The sequence below is a fragment of the Sceloporus occidentalis genome, unplaced genomic scaffold, assembly GCF_023333645.1.
Source record: "Sceloporus occidentalis isolate IW3139 unplaced genomic scaffold, rSceOcc1.0.p SCAF_21, whole genome shotgun sequence".
In the NCBI taxonomy this organism is placed as follows: Eukaryota; Metazoa; Chordata; class Lepidosauria; order Squamata; family Phrynosomatidae; genus Sceloporus; species Sceloporus occidentalis.
In genome coordinates, this window is record NW_028317001.1 from 2143884 (window position 1) to 2156407 (window position 12524).

General features: G+C 49.5%; 1 protein-coding gene across 2 annotated transcripts; it reads left to right on the top strand.

Moving 5' to 3' along the window:
- Positions 1-408: 408 nt before the first annotated feature.
- On the top strand, positions 409-11174 carry UNC119 (unc-119 lipid binding chaperone). 2 transcript variants are annotated; one of them, XM_089483977.1, is made up of 5 exons: positions 409-656; positions 5658-5771; positions 6347-6449; positions 6791-6963; positions 8336-11174. In XM_089483977.1, the coding sequence occupies exons 1-5, from the start codon at positions 476-478 to the stop codon at positions 8446-8448; spliced, it is 684 nt and encodes a 227-aa protein (XP_089340103.1). In that variant the 5' UTR covers positions 409-475; the 3' UTR covers positions 8449-11174. The 2 variants fall into 2 exon arrangements, with proteins under 2 accessions (XP_089340103.1, XP_089340104.1); XM_089483978.1 differs by lacking the exon at positions 409-656 and having other exon boundaries at positions 8336-11172.
- Positions 11175-12524: the final 1350 nt, after the last annotated feature.

The following is a 12524-nucleotide window of genomic DNA, read 5'->3' on the forward strand; positions in this document are numbered from 1 at the left end:
TCTGCCTGTGCCCAGGGTTGGTATTGGTCCCTTCCCAATGCCCCTTCTCCCAGTCTGGATAGGGGTATGGCACTCTGCATGTGCCCAGGGCGCCTCTTGACCCCTTCCCAAGCCCATTTTCCCTAAACCTCCAGACATGGCAAAGGGGCCTGGCACTCTGCCTGTGCCCAGGGTTGGTATTGGTCCCTTCCCAATGCCCCTTCTCCTGTCAGCCTGGCCAGGGTCTGCCTGTGCCCAGAGGAGGAGGAGGAGGAGGAGGAAGCCTCCAAGGCCCTTCCCCTCCCAGCCTGGGCACCTGGCACTCTGCCCATGCCCAGGGGCCGGCCTGCCTGTCTGCTGCTGCTGCTGCTGCTGCTGGCTGCTGCTCCTCCCATCCGGGGCGGAGGCGGGGCCGGGCAGCAGAGGCCCCGGGACGGGAGCCTCCTCCTCCTGCTCTCCTTCTCCTTCTTGCCGGAGGAGCAGGACCAGAGGAGCCATGAAGGTGAAGAAGAGCGGCAGCGCTGCAGGAGCAGCAGCATCCTCTGCATCAGCAGCAGCATCCTCGGCTGCATCCTCCTCCTCCTCCTCGCTGCCTGGCAACAGCCCTGAAGCAGCCCTGCTGGACCAAGGCGCCATCGGCCCCGAGGATGTGCTGGGGCTGCCCAAGATCACCTCGGGTAAAGAGGCAGGCCCAGACAGGGCCCAAGACCCCCTTGGCCCCCAGCCCCAAAACAGGGGGGCTTTCTCTTTGGGAGGGATGGGGCTCTTTGAAGGGGCTCTGGAAGGGTCTGCTCCTTGCACTGGAAAGGATGCTCCCCTTTTGCAAAGGGGCCTTGGGGTTTCTTTGGGGGGAGATCTATAGGGCTGCAGACCCTCCCTCCATCAGGATGGACTCAGTGGGGCCCAAGAAGGCCCCAGAGGGACCCCTAGAAAAGCCTCCAGGAGCCTGGATTTCATTTGATGGGATTTTTTATTTTTTGGAAGGAAGGGTACTTTGGACCCTGGGAAACTAGACATCCCAGCCCTCCTTAAGGTGGAGCATTTCAAATGTCAAAGGGCAGCCTTTCTGCAATGGGTTGGCACCCCCCTAAACCCACAGAATGAATGCCCTTTGGGCATCCATGGTGCCATCCTACAAAATCCTGCGGTTGGTAGTTTTCGTGAGAATGCACCCCAGGACCTTGGAAAACTAGGCATCCCAGGATGGAGCCACGGCCCCGAAAGTGGTGCCAGACCGCATTTGTTCTGGAGTTATTGCTCCGGTGTAGACAGGAGGCCGGGGGAATGCAGAAGGGCCACAGGTCGGTGCAAGTCATTCAGCGATTCTTGCAAATTGAGTCGTATTAAATATGGGCCTTCATGGGATTTGTAGGTTTGGGTTGCGGTGCATAAAGAAAGATTGGATCGTGCCAAATTTGTGCGGCTGCAGAAAATGTGTCTTCTTCTATCGTTTCCCAGTAATCCCTTAATGCAAAATATGTCCCCAGTTTGATGGTTGGGAAGCCTCTGGTTTTACATAGACAAAAGAAGAAGCCCCAAAATGGTGCCCTTTGGGGTATAAGCCCTTTGTAAAGGCAGAAATGTGTCAGTACTACTTTGTAGTCAGTGCGGTTGAAACGTGTGGCCCGCCTCGCCTGGCTGTTGTTTGGGGATGGTTATTATTATTTTCAGATGCTGGACTTGGGAAAGTTGCGTTTTAAAGAGGCTTCATTCCGCTCTGTGTGCGGATCCAGTACTTGAGAGGAGACCTTGAGTTTGGCAGCATTGGCAACATCATGGATGCTCCTTATGGTGCCTTATGTAGTTATGCTTTTGAGAGGGACAAAAATACTTAGGATTGGTACCAAGGATGATGTGGAAGCCCAACCGAAAATGAAACACCACCTTGTTTTCCTGGCAAAGTTACTTCCCCTGAGTTTGAGCTTCAAGCATTTTCCAGCGCATGCCAACCGACTTATCTGTGGAACCAAAGAGAGACCTGTGGACTTCCTTGCAAGCTGTGTTCGGGTGCCAATCCCAAACCTTGACTGTATGCTCAGAGGTACTCTGCCCATTCTGTCCATTAATGCTTAGCACATACTGCTTTGCCTGGGCCATGCTTTGGCATGTTTTTGGATTTGGGGGTCCTATTAAAAACTCAACGTAAATCACTTCCAAACGCACCAGGCCTGGATTCGTCTCTGGCAGCAAACCATGCTTTGCATCCTCCTAAAGCAATGGCTTCTCCCAGACTTTGCTCCTCCAGATGTTTTGGGCCTCATCTCCCAGCATTCCTGACTTTCCTTCAAGCTGGCAGCAGCGGCTTCTGGGAGTTGAAGTCCAAAAGATTTGGGGGACCCAAGTGTGGGCTGCGGAGTGGACATCTCTGTCCCCTGGACTTCTGGTCCACTGCCACCACCTTCTTGGCAGCTTCTTCCCCAAGATGGACACTCCCTTGCGCTGCCCCTGCCTCCCTTTGCTGTGGGCACCGTGGGCACCAATGTCCTCCAAAGGGATTAAGCAGCAGGCATCCCCTTCTGCCGGTTGCCCAATTGCCTGGATTAAACCCTCCTTGGCTCTCCTGGCCTCACGCGAAAGAGAGAGGGCCTCCCTCGAACACGGAACCTGATTAGCTTGGATTAAGCGGAGATGAGAAGAAGGGCCTTCTGCCCGTCTCCCATTCAGAGCAAGTGGGCATTTTGGAGCACAGTTTGGGGGTTTCCGCCTTTTCCATCTTGATCATGGCTGGCACGTGGCGTGGCACTTTTGAAAATGGCTGTACATTTGGTCAAAAATTAATTGGGTAGCTCTGCAACATCCGTATTCGCCAAGAGCTGCGGTGGTGTTACAGCGCATGGGCATCGGTTGCGCAGTGGTGGCCAACGGAGGGACCCATGGCCCAATGGGCACCAATGCATGTTGGGATGCTTCCCAATGAGTATCTAGACATATAATAATCTCAGCCATGTTGCGCCAACTGCACTTGCACTTTGGTGCGTCTCTGCAAACTTCCCAATAGAAATGTGTGGTTTTTTTTCTGGTAGGCCAGTTGGAATAATAATAATAATTATTATTATTATATGATGATGATGATGATGATGATGATGATGATGATGATGATGATAGAAACCTTATTAGACTAAAATCCAGTATTAGCCCCATGGAGAGGAGACCCATTGAAATTAGTGGGTCCTGTTACTTCACCCGCTTTGCAAAATGTTTTCTCTCGAGGTTTGCTCTGGTGGGCATTTGCATTGGTTGCGGCCTACGATGCGCAAAGTGTGTCGAACTGGTGGCGCAACTCTTACTTGGACGCCAACTCTTTTACTTTGTACGTATTATACCGGCGGTTATGTAATAAACGAAGAGGGCCCCGCTTCGAGGTGGCGGGCGTTTTTGGGGACCCCGGCGTTGGTACGTGGGCCTTCTTCCGCCCGGCCATCCTTTTTCCCTTGGCGGATCAGCCTCCTATTTTTAGCGCTCCTGTCCCCGTTCCGTTTGAGCCGTGGCAACCGCTAATGAACTTATCTCCGCCAAATCCCTTTGAGGTAAGGCATTATCTCTGTGTCGCACAGATGGGGTTGTGCGTGTTGCGGTTGTGGGTCAGGATGCGCCAGGTGCGTCATTCAGGTGGAACCAGGGACTGAGAAAAGGGAGAGGAAAACCCATCTCCAAATATTCCAAGTATACAAAATTAATGGGGTCTCCGTAAGTCAGCAGGTAACTCGAAGGCACACAGAACAAAAGGTACCGGATTCCCATCCAATCTTCTTGGAAGCTAAGCAGTGTCGGGCCTGGATGGTCCTTGGATGGGAGACCACTGACGAAGACCAGGTGCAGGAGGCTCTGTTTCAGAAACCTACCTAAAGAAAAACCTTTGCGATTCATGGGTTTGCCATAAAATCTCGGACGCTGAGCATTGCCAGCCCTGCACAGCCTTTGGATGGGAAGCTCTCCTCCAGCGCCACATTTCCAACAAGTTGTAACCCCGACAAAAACACAGTTCTCTCTCTTTGTCTGTACTTGGTTTCCATGTGGTTTCCTGCTCTGTTTTCGAATCTTGGTTTCCTCTTGGGGTTATCTTCTGGCCTACTTTGGCTCACTTCCTAGATCTCTCTCTCTTGTCTGTTAATACCCTAATCGCCGTCATCTCCGTCTTTCGTCTTATACCTGGCTTATGGGGAGGTGATGGGTTTTTAAAAATAGCTTGACCTCGCCGTTTAGTTACTCAACCAAAGCTGGTTAAGCAACAGACCTGGATGTCCGTGGCGGGGCCCAGGTGCGAATGGCGCATTGTGGGAGTTACAGTCTGAGCATCTGATTTCTGGTTTATCTGTGAAGGGGGAGAAAAGTGGGTTTTTCCTATGGAAGAGAAGTCAAGTTGTGTGTATGCATGGATGGGGAGATGTGTCATGCACAAGTACACACACACACACACACACACGGCTGACATGGTTTCCATGGCAACTACTGCTGAGGAAGGGGATGCCCATCAGCGTTGCCTTGGCAACAGTGGTCCTCAGTGACGGTTGGAGGATGCTTGGACTTCATCCCCCAGAATCCCTCAGTAAGCGCACCTAGGGATGCCATTGGTGCCATGGATGGCCTGAAGAAGGAGGTCCATGCATAGGGTGCCATAGGGAAGGAGCCCCAGGTGCATGACATGGGGCAATAGATGCAAATGGTCCAGGTGCATGATGCCATGGGCAAGTGAGTGCCATGGGGCAATGGATGCAATTGGGAAAGGAGGTCCAAGCACAGGGTACCATGGGGAAGGAGCTTCAGGTGCATGATGCCATGGGGCAATGGATGCAATTGGCAAAGGAGGCCCAGGCCCCAGGGTGCCAAGGGAAAGGATCTCCAGGTGCATGATGCCATGGGCAAGTGGGTGCCATGGGGCAATAGATGGCCTGAGAAAGGAGGTTTAGGCACAGAGTGCAAGGGGAAGGAGCTCCAGGTGCATGATGCCATGGGGCAACGGATGCAACTGAGGAAGGAGGTCTAGGCTCCAGGGTGCCATGGCAAAACATGGTGCCCTGGAAGGTGGTTTCAGGTGTGCCCTGCTTTGGGAAGGTAGAGGGGAGAGAGGTCCCTTCTGCTCTATTTAGCCTAGTCAGCTTATGGCCTGCAAAGCCGCTTACCCGGTTTGTTCTGTCAGAGGGCAAAGCCTCTTATGGGGATGCAGAGGCGACAAAACAGGAGTGTTGTGTGCGTGTTTGTGTGCATTTGTGCATCGCCACCTTTGCTTTATTTTTTGAGGGAAGGGCCTCCAGACAGCAGCAGCACTGTTTGCAAGAACATGATGCCAAGTGGCATGTGAGGCCTGGCTTTGCAACAGCTTTGATACTCAGCTGGGTTCCATCACTTGCATAAATTAGGCAAATTGGCACTCTTGTTTTTGCATAATTGATTTTTTAAACGAATAACGAAGGAAGGCCAGCCGTTGGATGTGCATTTGCAGGACTCCCCAGCCATGAGGGCTAGAAACCTGATTTGAAATAAATGACTCCTATGCACCATATTTCCCCTGTACTATATTTGCGCATATATGCGTGTATATGGCGAATTTCATTGGCCGGATTGCACTCTATAATGTGACTCAAATGAGGATTGTTTTAATCATGGAGACATACTACAATAAATTGTAAAATTAAACAACCCCTTCCTTTTAATGCTTTGAATGATCATTCTCTTGGCAGATTACCTATGCACCCCGGAGGAGAACGTCTACAAGATAGACTTCACCCGCTTCAAGATCCGCGACATGGAGTCCGGCACCATCCTCTTCGAAATCACCAAACCCCCGGCTTCCGGTGAGCGCGCGAAACAGAGAATGTAATATGTAATATGTTCTCTCTAGGAATATCTAGGTCCTCCAGTGCAACTCTATGGTCAGCTTTAACTAAAAGTCACACAGAAAGACCTAGAGATTCCTAGAGAGGACACTCTACTAGGCCTTTCTGGCTCTTCCGGTGCAACTCTATAGTCAGCTTTAACTAAAAGTCACACTGAAAGAACTAGCTATTCCTAGAGAGGACATTCTACTAGGCCTTCGTAGCTCCTCCAGGGTAACTCTATGGTCAGCCTTAACTAAAAGTTGCACTGAAAGACCTAGAGATTCCTAGAGAGGACTCTCCGCTAGGCCTTTGTAGCTCCTACAGTGCAACTCTATGGTCAGTGTCTTTGTTGGATGTTGACCATAGAGTTGCGCTGGAGGATCTAGAGATTCCTAGAGAGGTGTCCTCTCAGGTAAAACGTGATGTTTTTGTTGTTTGCAGTTTTTCCATAGTCACAAGGGTCTTGTGCCCCTAACCCCAGCGAATATGGAGGGACAAGTGTATATATCGATGTGGGCTCATAGGTGTGTCTGCGCTGTCTTTGCTTCCAGAGCGCGAACACAGCGACAAGAAGGATATCGACCCCAACGCCGGCCGATTCGTCCGCTATCAGTTCACGCCGGCATTTCTTCGGCTGCGGCAGGTCGGAGCCACGTAAGTCGCTGGGTTTGAATCCAGATGAGTTGCGCAAAATGCCTCTCAAGGTTGGCTTAGGGTTCAGTCTGGGGATTTTTCATGTGCCAGGGGTTGTCTTTGCCACAAGGCCATGCTCTTCTTCCAAGGATGCTGGGAATTTTTGCTCCCCATGCGTCGGATCAGCACTACTTTGCAAAGACATGTGTCAGTTAACAAGGTTTCTGATAACAAAGCTTCATTCTACAAAGTCTTTTTGCACCCAGCCATCCTTGCTTTTCCTCCCTGTTTTTCCCTACTAGTCTTCCGCGTCTTTCACTCTTCTGTTCCTCCCTTTCTCTGCGCTCTTCTCTCCTCTTCAGGGTGGAGTTTACGGTGGGAGACAAACCCATCAACAACTTCCGCATGATCGAGCGCCACTACTTCCGGGACCAGCTCCTGAAGAGCTTCGACTTCGAATTCGGCTTCTGCATCCCAAGCAGCAAGAACACCTGCGAACACATCTACGAGTTCCCACAGCTCTCCGAAGACCTCAGTAAGCGGCCATGACACGGAGGACATTTTGTAGGACCCCTAGTGCGATTCTATGGCTGATGTGGAACCATAGAGTTGCACTGGAGGACCTAGAGATTCCTAGAGAGAACGCTTCTCCAGGCATTTGTAGGTCTTCTAGCGTGGGTCTATGGTCAACGTCTGGCAGATGTTGAACCACAGAGTTGCACTGGAGGACCTAGAGATTCCTAGAGAAGCCTTCTCCCAGGTTGAAAAACTAGCGTCACCCATAAAGCGCTCCTACATTTTCCGCTGTAAAAACATCAGGGTAATTTGGGGCAAAATTTTTTTTGCCAAAACAAATGCTGCTATTAAACCTTAGTAATTCTTATTCCTATTAAACATGTCTTTGGGATTGGATGAAGAAATAGGAAAAAAATACATAGGCGTATTATAATATTATATATGATTGCCATTGGCAGGATCCTCTATACTAAACTGTGGTGAAAAAAACCCCAAAGACCATCTAGGGAAGAATAGTTAAGCAAATACAGGGAGAGGCGGGATACAAATAAATTATTATTATTATTATTATTATTATTATTATTATTATTGAATGAAGCCATGGGGAAAAAGTGAAACATATTGTGTAGGAAGTATTCGCATCATTCTGATTTACAGCAGCGTAACCGCTTTTTTACGTCGTATGCTTAGTGTGTGTCTTCATACATGTTTGTAAGGTAATGTTTTTAGTGCACTATTGTAATTGTGTGTGTGTGTGTGTGTGTGTATATATTATTATTATACACATATACAAAAACACATACACACACACACTTGTCCCTCCATATTCGCTAGGGATAAGGGCACAAGACCCCCATGAAAATGGAAAAACTGCAAATACCAAAAACACAATGTTTTGACCTGAGAGGACACCTCTCTAGGAATCTCTAGGTCCTCCAAGGCAACTCTATGGTCAACATCCGACAGACACTGACCATAGAACTGCAATGGAGGAGCTACAAAGGCCTAGTAGAGTGTCCTCTCTAGGAATCTCTAGGTCCTCCAGGGCAACTCTATGGTCAACATCTGACAGACACTGACCATAGAACTGCAATGGAGGAGCTACAAAGGCCTAGTAGAGTGTCCTCTCTAGGTCTTTCAGTGTGACGTTTAGTTGACCACAGAGTTGCACTGGAGGACCCAGATATTCCTAGAGAGAACATATTCATCAAATCCGTGAATAATCAAATCCACAAATATCAAAGCCACACATTTGGAGGGATGAGTGTATATATGTACTTTTAACAAAGAAGGTTTTAAAAAGCCCCCTTAGTAACTTGTCCACGGACGCCGGCGCAGACCTTCTCCTGAACTCCGTGCACCTCTAACCGTGCGCTTCCTCTCTCTCCCAGTCCAGGAGATGATCCTCCATCCCTACGAGACGCAGTCGGACAGTTTCTACTTTGTGGACAACAAACTGGTCATGCACAACAAGGCCGACTATTCCTACAGCGGGGGTCCGTGACCCGCGGCGCCCGCCTTTCCTCTTCCCTGTAGGAACAGGTTTTGGGGTTTTGCTGGACAGCGTTGGCACAGAGAGAGAGAGAGCTGGGCACCGAGGGCTCTGCCGCCGCAAAGGACTGGCATTTTGTGACTCAGATAGTAGCTGCAGTCTTTACTCTTAATCTCCCCTGAGCTTCTGAGGAAACCTCCAAATCGCACCCAGACGCCATTTTGTCCCATCAGAACCAGCCGCCGCACCAAGAACCCAGTCTTTTAGTGGCCGATCCTTGGACAGAATAGCACTGTGTAGTATTTTCCAACCTGGCTGCGGGGAGTCCCTCTCTCTCAACCTCCCTCTTTTCGGATCCGTGGGATTGTTGTTGCTAAGGACCCCGTTTTCGCTCCTCTGCCTCCCACAAAGACATGGCTGTTGGGTACAATTTGGGCAAAAGGCTTCACCCGAACCGCTGAGACCAGCGCCCCTTTTAGTGGATTTTAGGGTCCTCCTCGGGGTAGAGACTTGGCATTCTGTTTGGTTTGCTCTTTTACCAGTAGCGTCCCACATTCGTTCGGGGAAGCAAAGCACATGGATAATAGTAAAATTACAACTCTTACCATATTTTAGGGGGTTGAGCGGCGGTGCGGAGACACAGCAGGTACCCAAGTACCGACAAAATGCCGGAATCCACTAGATCTCCCACCGCTTGGGTTCCTTGGAAATGGGGGGATGCGAATCTGTAACGGTTTCTGTTGATGTGAGAAAAAGGATGGAGGTTGGGGTTAAGGGAGGACCCTCTCCTGTTGTCGTTGTATCAATTGTCACACTGTTGTTGTCCTCTGAACATAAGCACATCCTAAGAGCTGCCCGATAAGGCAATGCATTCTCATTGTGTGTCGTTTTGTGATGTTTGTGCTCGGCCAAACAGCTGTCTCTGGTTGCATCCCGGCTGTGTACAAGGCCATCTGAGATGCTGTTAAATGAAAACATTTCCCCACCTTTTACAGAGTGCATGTTGCACATTGCACATTCTATCAATCCTGGAAGATCTAGCGGCAAAAGGGGAACCTTCCTGGGTTTGCAATGCGCTTTCCATGGACGGTTCTCCATTGCTTTTCATACAGCTCCTGTTTAGCAGCGCAACCTCATATGGATCCTTTCTGCCCAGCATTTGACTTCTCCATAGAAAGCGATAGCCATGACCAAAACCCTTCTAGGTTTTCTGCACATCGTCTGTCTTGTGAAGGGTTAGGGTTAGGGAAAAGGGATTCCCCCCATTTCTGTGTCTGTCTCATGTTTTGGAAGAAGCCTCTCTTTTGTGTGTGCCTCTGTGTGTGTGTTTGGCCTGGTGTCTGTGAATGACCCATAAAAACAGAGGTCCATCCTTCAGAGGCGCATGGACTTGGGTCATTCATTAGTCCTAAATGAACCTATTACTTTTCGGTAGACCAGATTCCCCCCCCCCCGCCCCCAGCCATCCCTTTGTGTTTCATTTCCATTTTGTCCGAAGTCCGTACAGAAACGTAAAAACGGTGACGCTAGGACAAGCGATGATAACACATAATCCGTTATTCCACAATCGTCTTCCCTGGCCTTTGCAGAAGTCTTGGACTACACCTCCCACCATCCCCAGCCAGCGTGTCGATAATGTAAAAGTACAATGCAAGGGGATCAAAAGATCCATTTGCAACAAAACGATCTCTTTTCCATACTTCTGGTTTCCTTACGGTCGAACGCAAAAACGAAGTGTTTTTCGTGTGCGCAAGCGGCACACATTCTGCAAGTGCGCCATCCGCTCTTTGAGACCTGAAAAGGGCCAGATATTTTGTGATAACTGTATGGTTTTGTTGTCACGGCTTATTTTTATAACGATGCGCAGATGGGGCCGGCCGCATGGCAGATGGCGCAATGTGTTCGTCGGCGGGTGAAAACATGTTTACATTTGGCACATTTTGTTCTTGGTTTTCCCCTTCTGTCTGAAAAGGAGGCTAATAAACACTTAATTTTGGGGGGGATCCGTTTTCTGCAGCGGCGCATAAAAACAAATAAAAGAGCACAGACTGTATGGTGGTTTTAAGACATGGTGGCTTCCTCTGTTCCCATGCGCTCACCTATGTACTGCGTTTTCCTGGAAGCTAAGCCGGGCCAGCCCTGGTTAATTCTTGGGTGGGAGACCGTCCGCAAACCTCAGGAGCTGATATTTCAGAGGGACAAACTGGATTCCTAAGGAAACCCTCCAAAGATTCATGTGCTTCAGTTGGATTACAGATCCCATCATCCATGGCCATGGGTCGCACTGCCTCGGGACGCTGGGAGTTGGAGTCCCAATCCTATTTTGGAAGGTTGAAAAATAAGACAAGGTTGCCCGCTTGGTTGTATGGTTGTTCCTGGCAAGAAGCTCCTTTTTTGAGGATGACAGAGCCTGAGATGATCCCAATCCCAGGGGCCATGATGGTCAGTGGATGGTGGGAGCCGCAGTCCAAAAAGTCATTTTCTCCTTTTAGGTGTGAAGAGGAATATGATGCTTTCTGAGCTTTCCAGAGCCATATAATGAATAGTAAAAGGTGAATTGAGAAACACACAAGATGCCATGCACCGTTTAAAAGAGAATTAAAAGAGATTGAAAACAGAATGAATGGCTGCCAGGTCTTCTTCCTTTGAGGAACAAATAGTGCAAAATGGAGCTCAATGGGACTCAAAATTTGCAACTCCCAGCAGCCTGGGAAGGGATGATGGGGACTGCAGTCTTAGAGGGCCAGAGGGTCCCCTTTGACGCCTCCATTGCACTTAATGGGACTAGAGCATCCATTGGTTTTGGGATCCACGAAAGGCCTGTTCCAATTGGTTGGACTGCAACTCCCAGCAGCCTGGGAAGGGATGATGGGGCCTGCAGTCTTAGATGGCCAGAGTGTCCCCTTTGACTCCTCCATTGCACTTGATGGGACTAGAGCATCCCTAGGTTTTGGGATCCATGAAGGGCCTGTTCCAATTGGTTGGACTGCAAGTCCCAGCAGCCTGAGCCAGCCATAGCCAGCCAGGGATGCTGGGGACTGCAGTCTCACCAACACTTTGACTCCTCCCTTGCATTGAATGGGGTTTTGGGATCCACAGCTACCCTTGAATGTTTTCTGAATAATAATAACAATAATCATATAATTATAACAATAATAAAGCATACATCCAATTAACAATTTGTAAGTCACTCTGATAACCTTTTGGCTGAAGAGCGGGGTATAAGGAAATTAATGATAATAATAATAATAATAATAATAATAATAAATGATAAAAGAGAGAGAGAAAGGGGGTCTTAACCTTTGGAAATTGCTGGTCTGAAGAGTTTTGTTTGGAGAAGGGAGGCTCAGGCACCTTTTACCTGGGAAAAGAAGAGGAGGCCATTCTCCTCAGGTGCATTTAGATGCAATCGTCATCATCATCGTCATCATCATCACCAACACATGAGTCTCCTCCATAGACTTTGGTTTGATCAAGTTCTGGCTCATAAAGGACATTCCTAATACGAGCGCGCCCTCTTGTGGATACTCAGGGCACTGCAGCCTCTTTGAGCTTCCTACCAACTTCTATGGATAGACCCAGAGATCGATCCAGAGACAGAGACCGTTCCCTCCCTCCCTCCCCTGCTAGGGCTCACTTGAAAGGCCCATTCTGCAGAAAAACCTATTAAAATTACAATTAAAATTAATATATATTAATTAAAGGCGCCCTCCCCCCAAGTTCCTTCCCTCTGGCTTTTCATGGCAGTGCTTCTTAATGGCAGCTTTGCAAACGGAGGGAGCTGAAAGGCTCCAGGGCTCCTTCCCTTCCTCCTCCTCTGTCCAAGGGACCACTGCAACTCCCATCAACCACCCGCAGAGGAGGAAGAAGAAGCCTGGCCTGTGGGGGGGGGTCTGGAGGGGACCTGGGGGTCTCTTTCTCTTGGCAGGAGGAGGAGGAAGGGCAGAGGGAGACCCCAGTGGCCCCCCATCCCTCCCCAGGCGCCCTATATATATAAAAGGTCCTGGCTGATTCTGCGCCTTAAGTTGATGCCTCCGTCTTCTCCAGCTCCTCTGCGATGGGTTCCGTTCAGGCCCCCAAAAAGCTAA

Excerpts from the sequence above, each read along its gene's own strand:
- UNC119 (XM_089483977.1), top strand. The coding sequence starts at position 476 with ATGAAGGTGAAGAAGAGCGGCAGCGCTGCAGGAGCAGCAGCATCCTCT. Across the intron at positions 6,450-6,790 it reads CTGCGGCAGGTCGGAGCCAC|GGTGGAGTTTACGGTGGGAG; the intron begins GTAAGTCGCTGG and ends TCTCCTCTTCAG. Across the intron at positions 6,964-8,335 it reads ACAGCTCTCCGAAGACCTCA|TCCAGGAGATGATCCTCCAT; the intron begins GTAAGCGGCCAT and ends TCTCTCTCCCAG.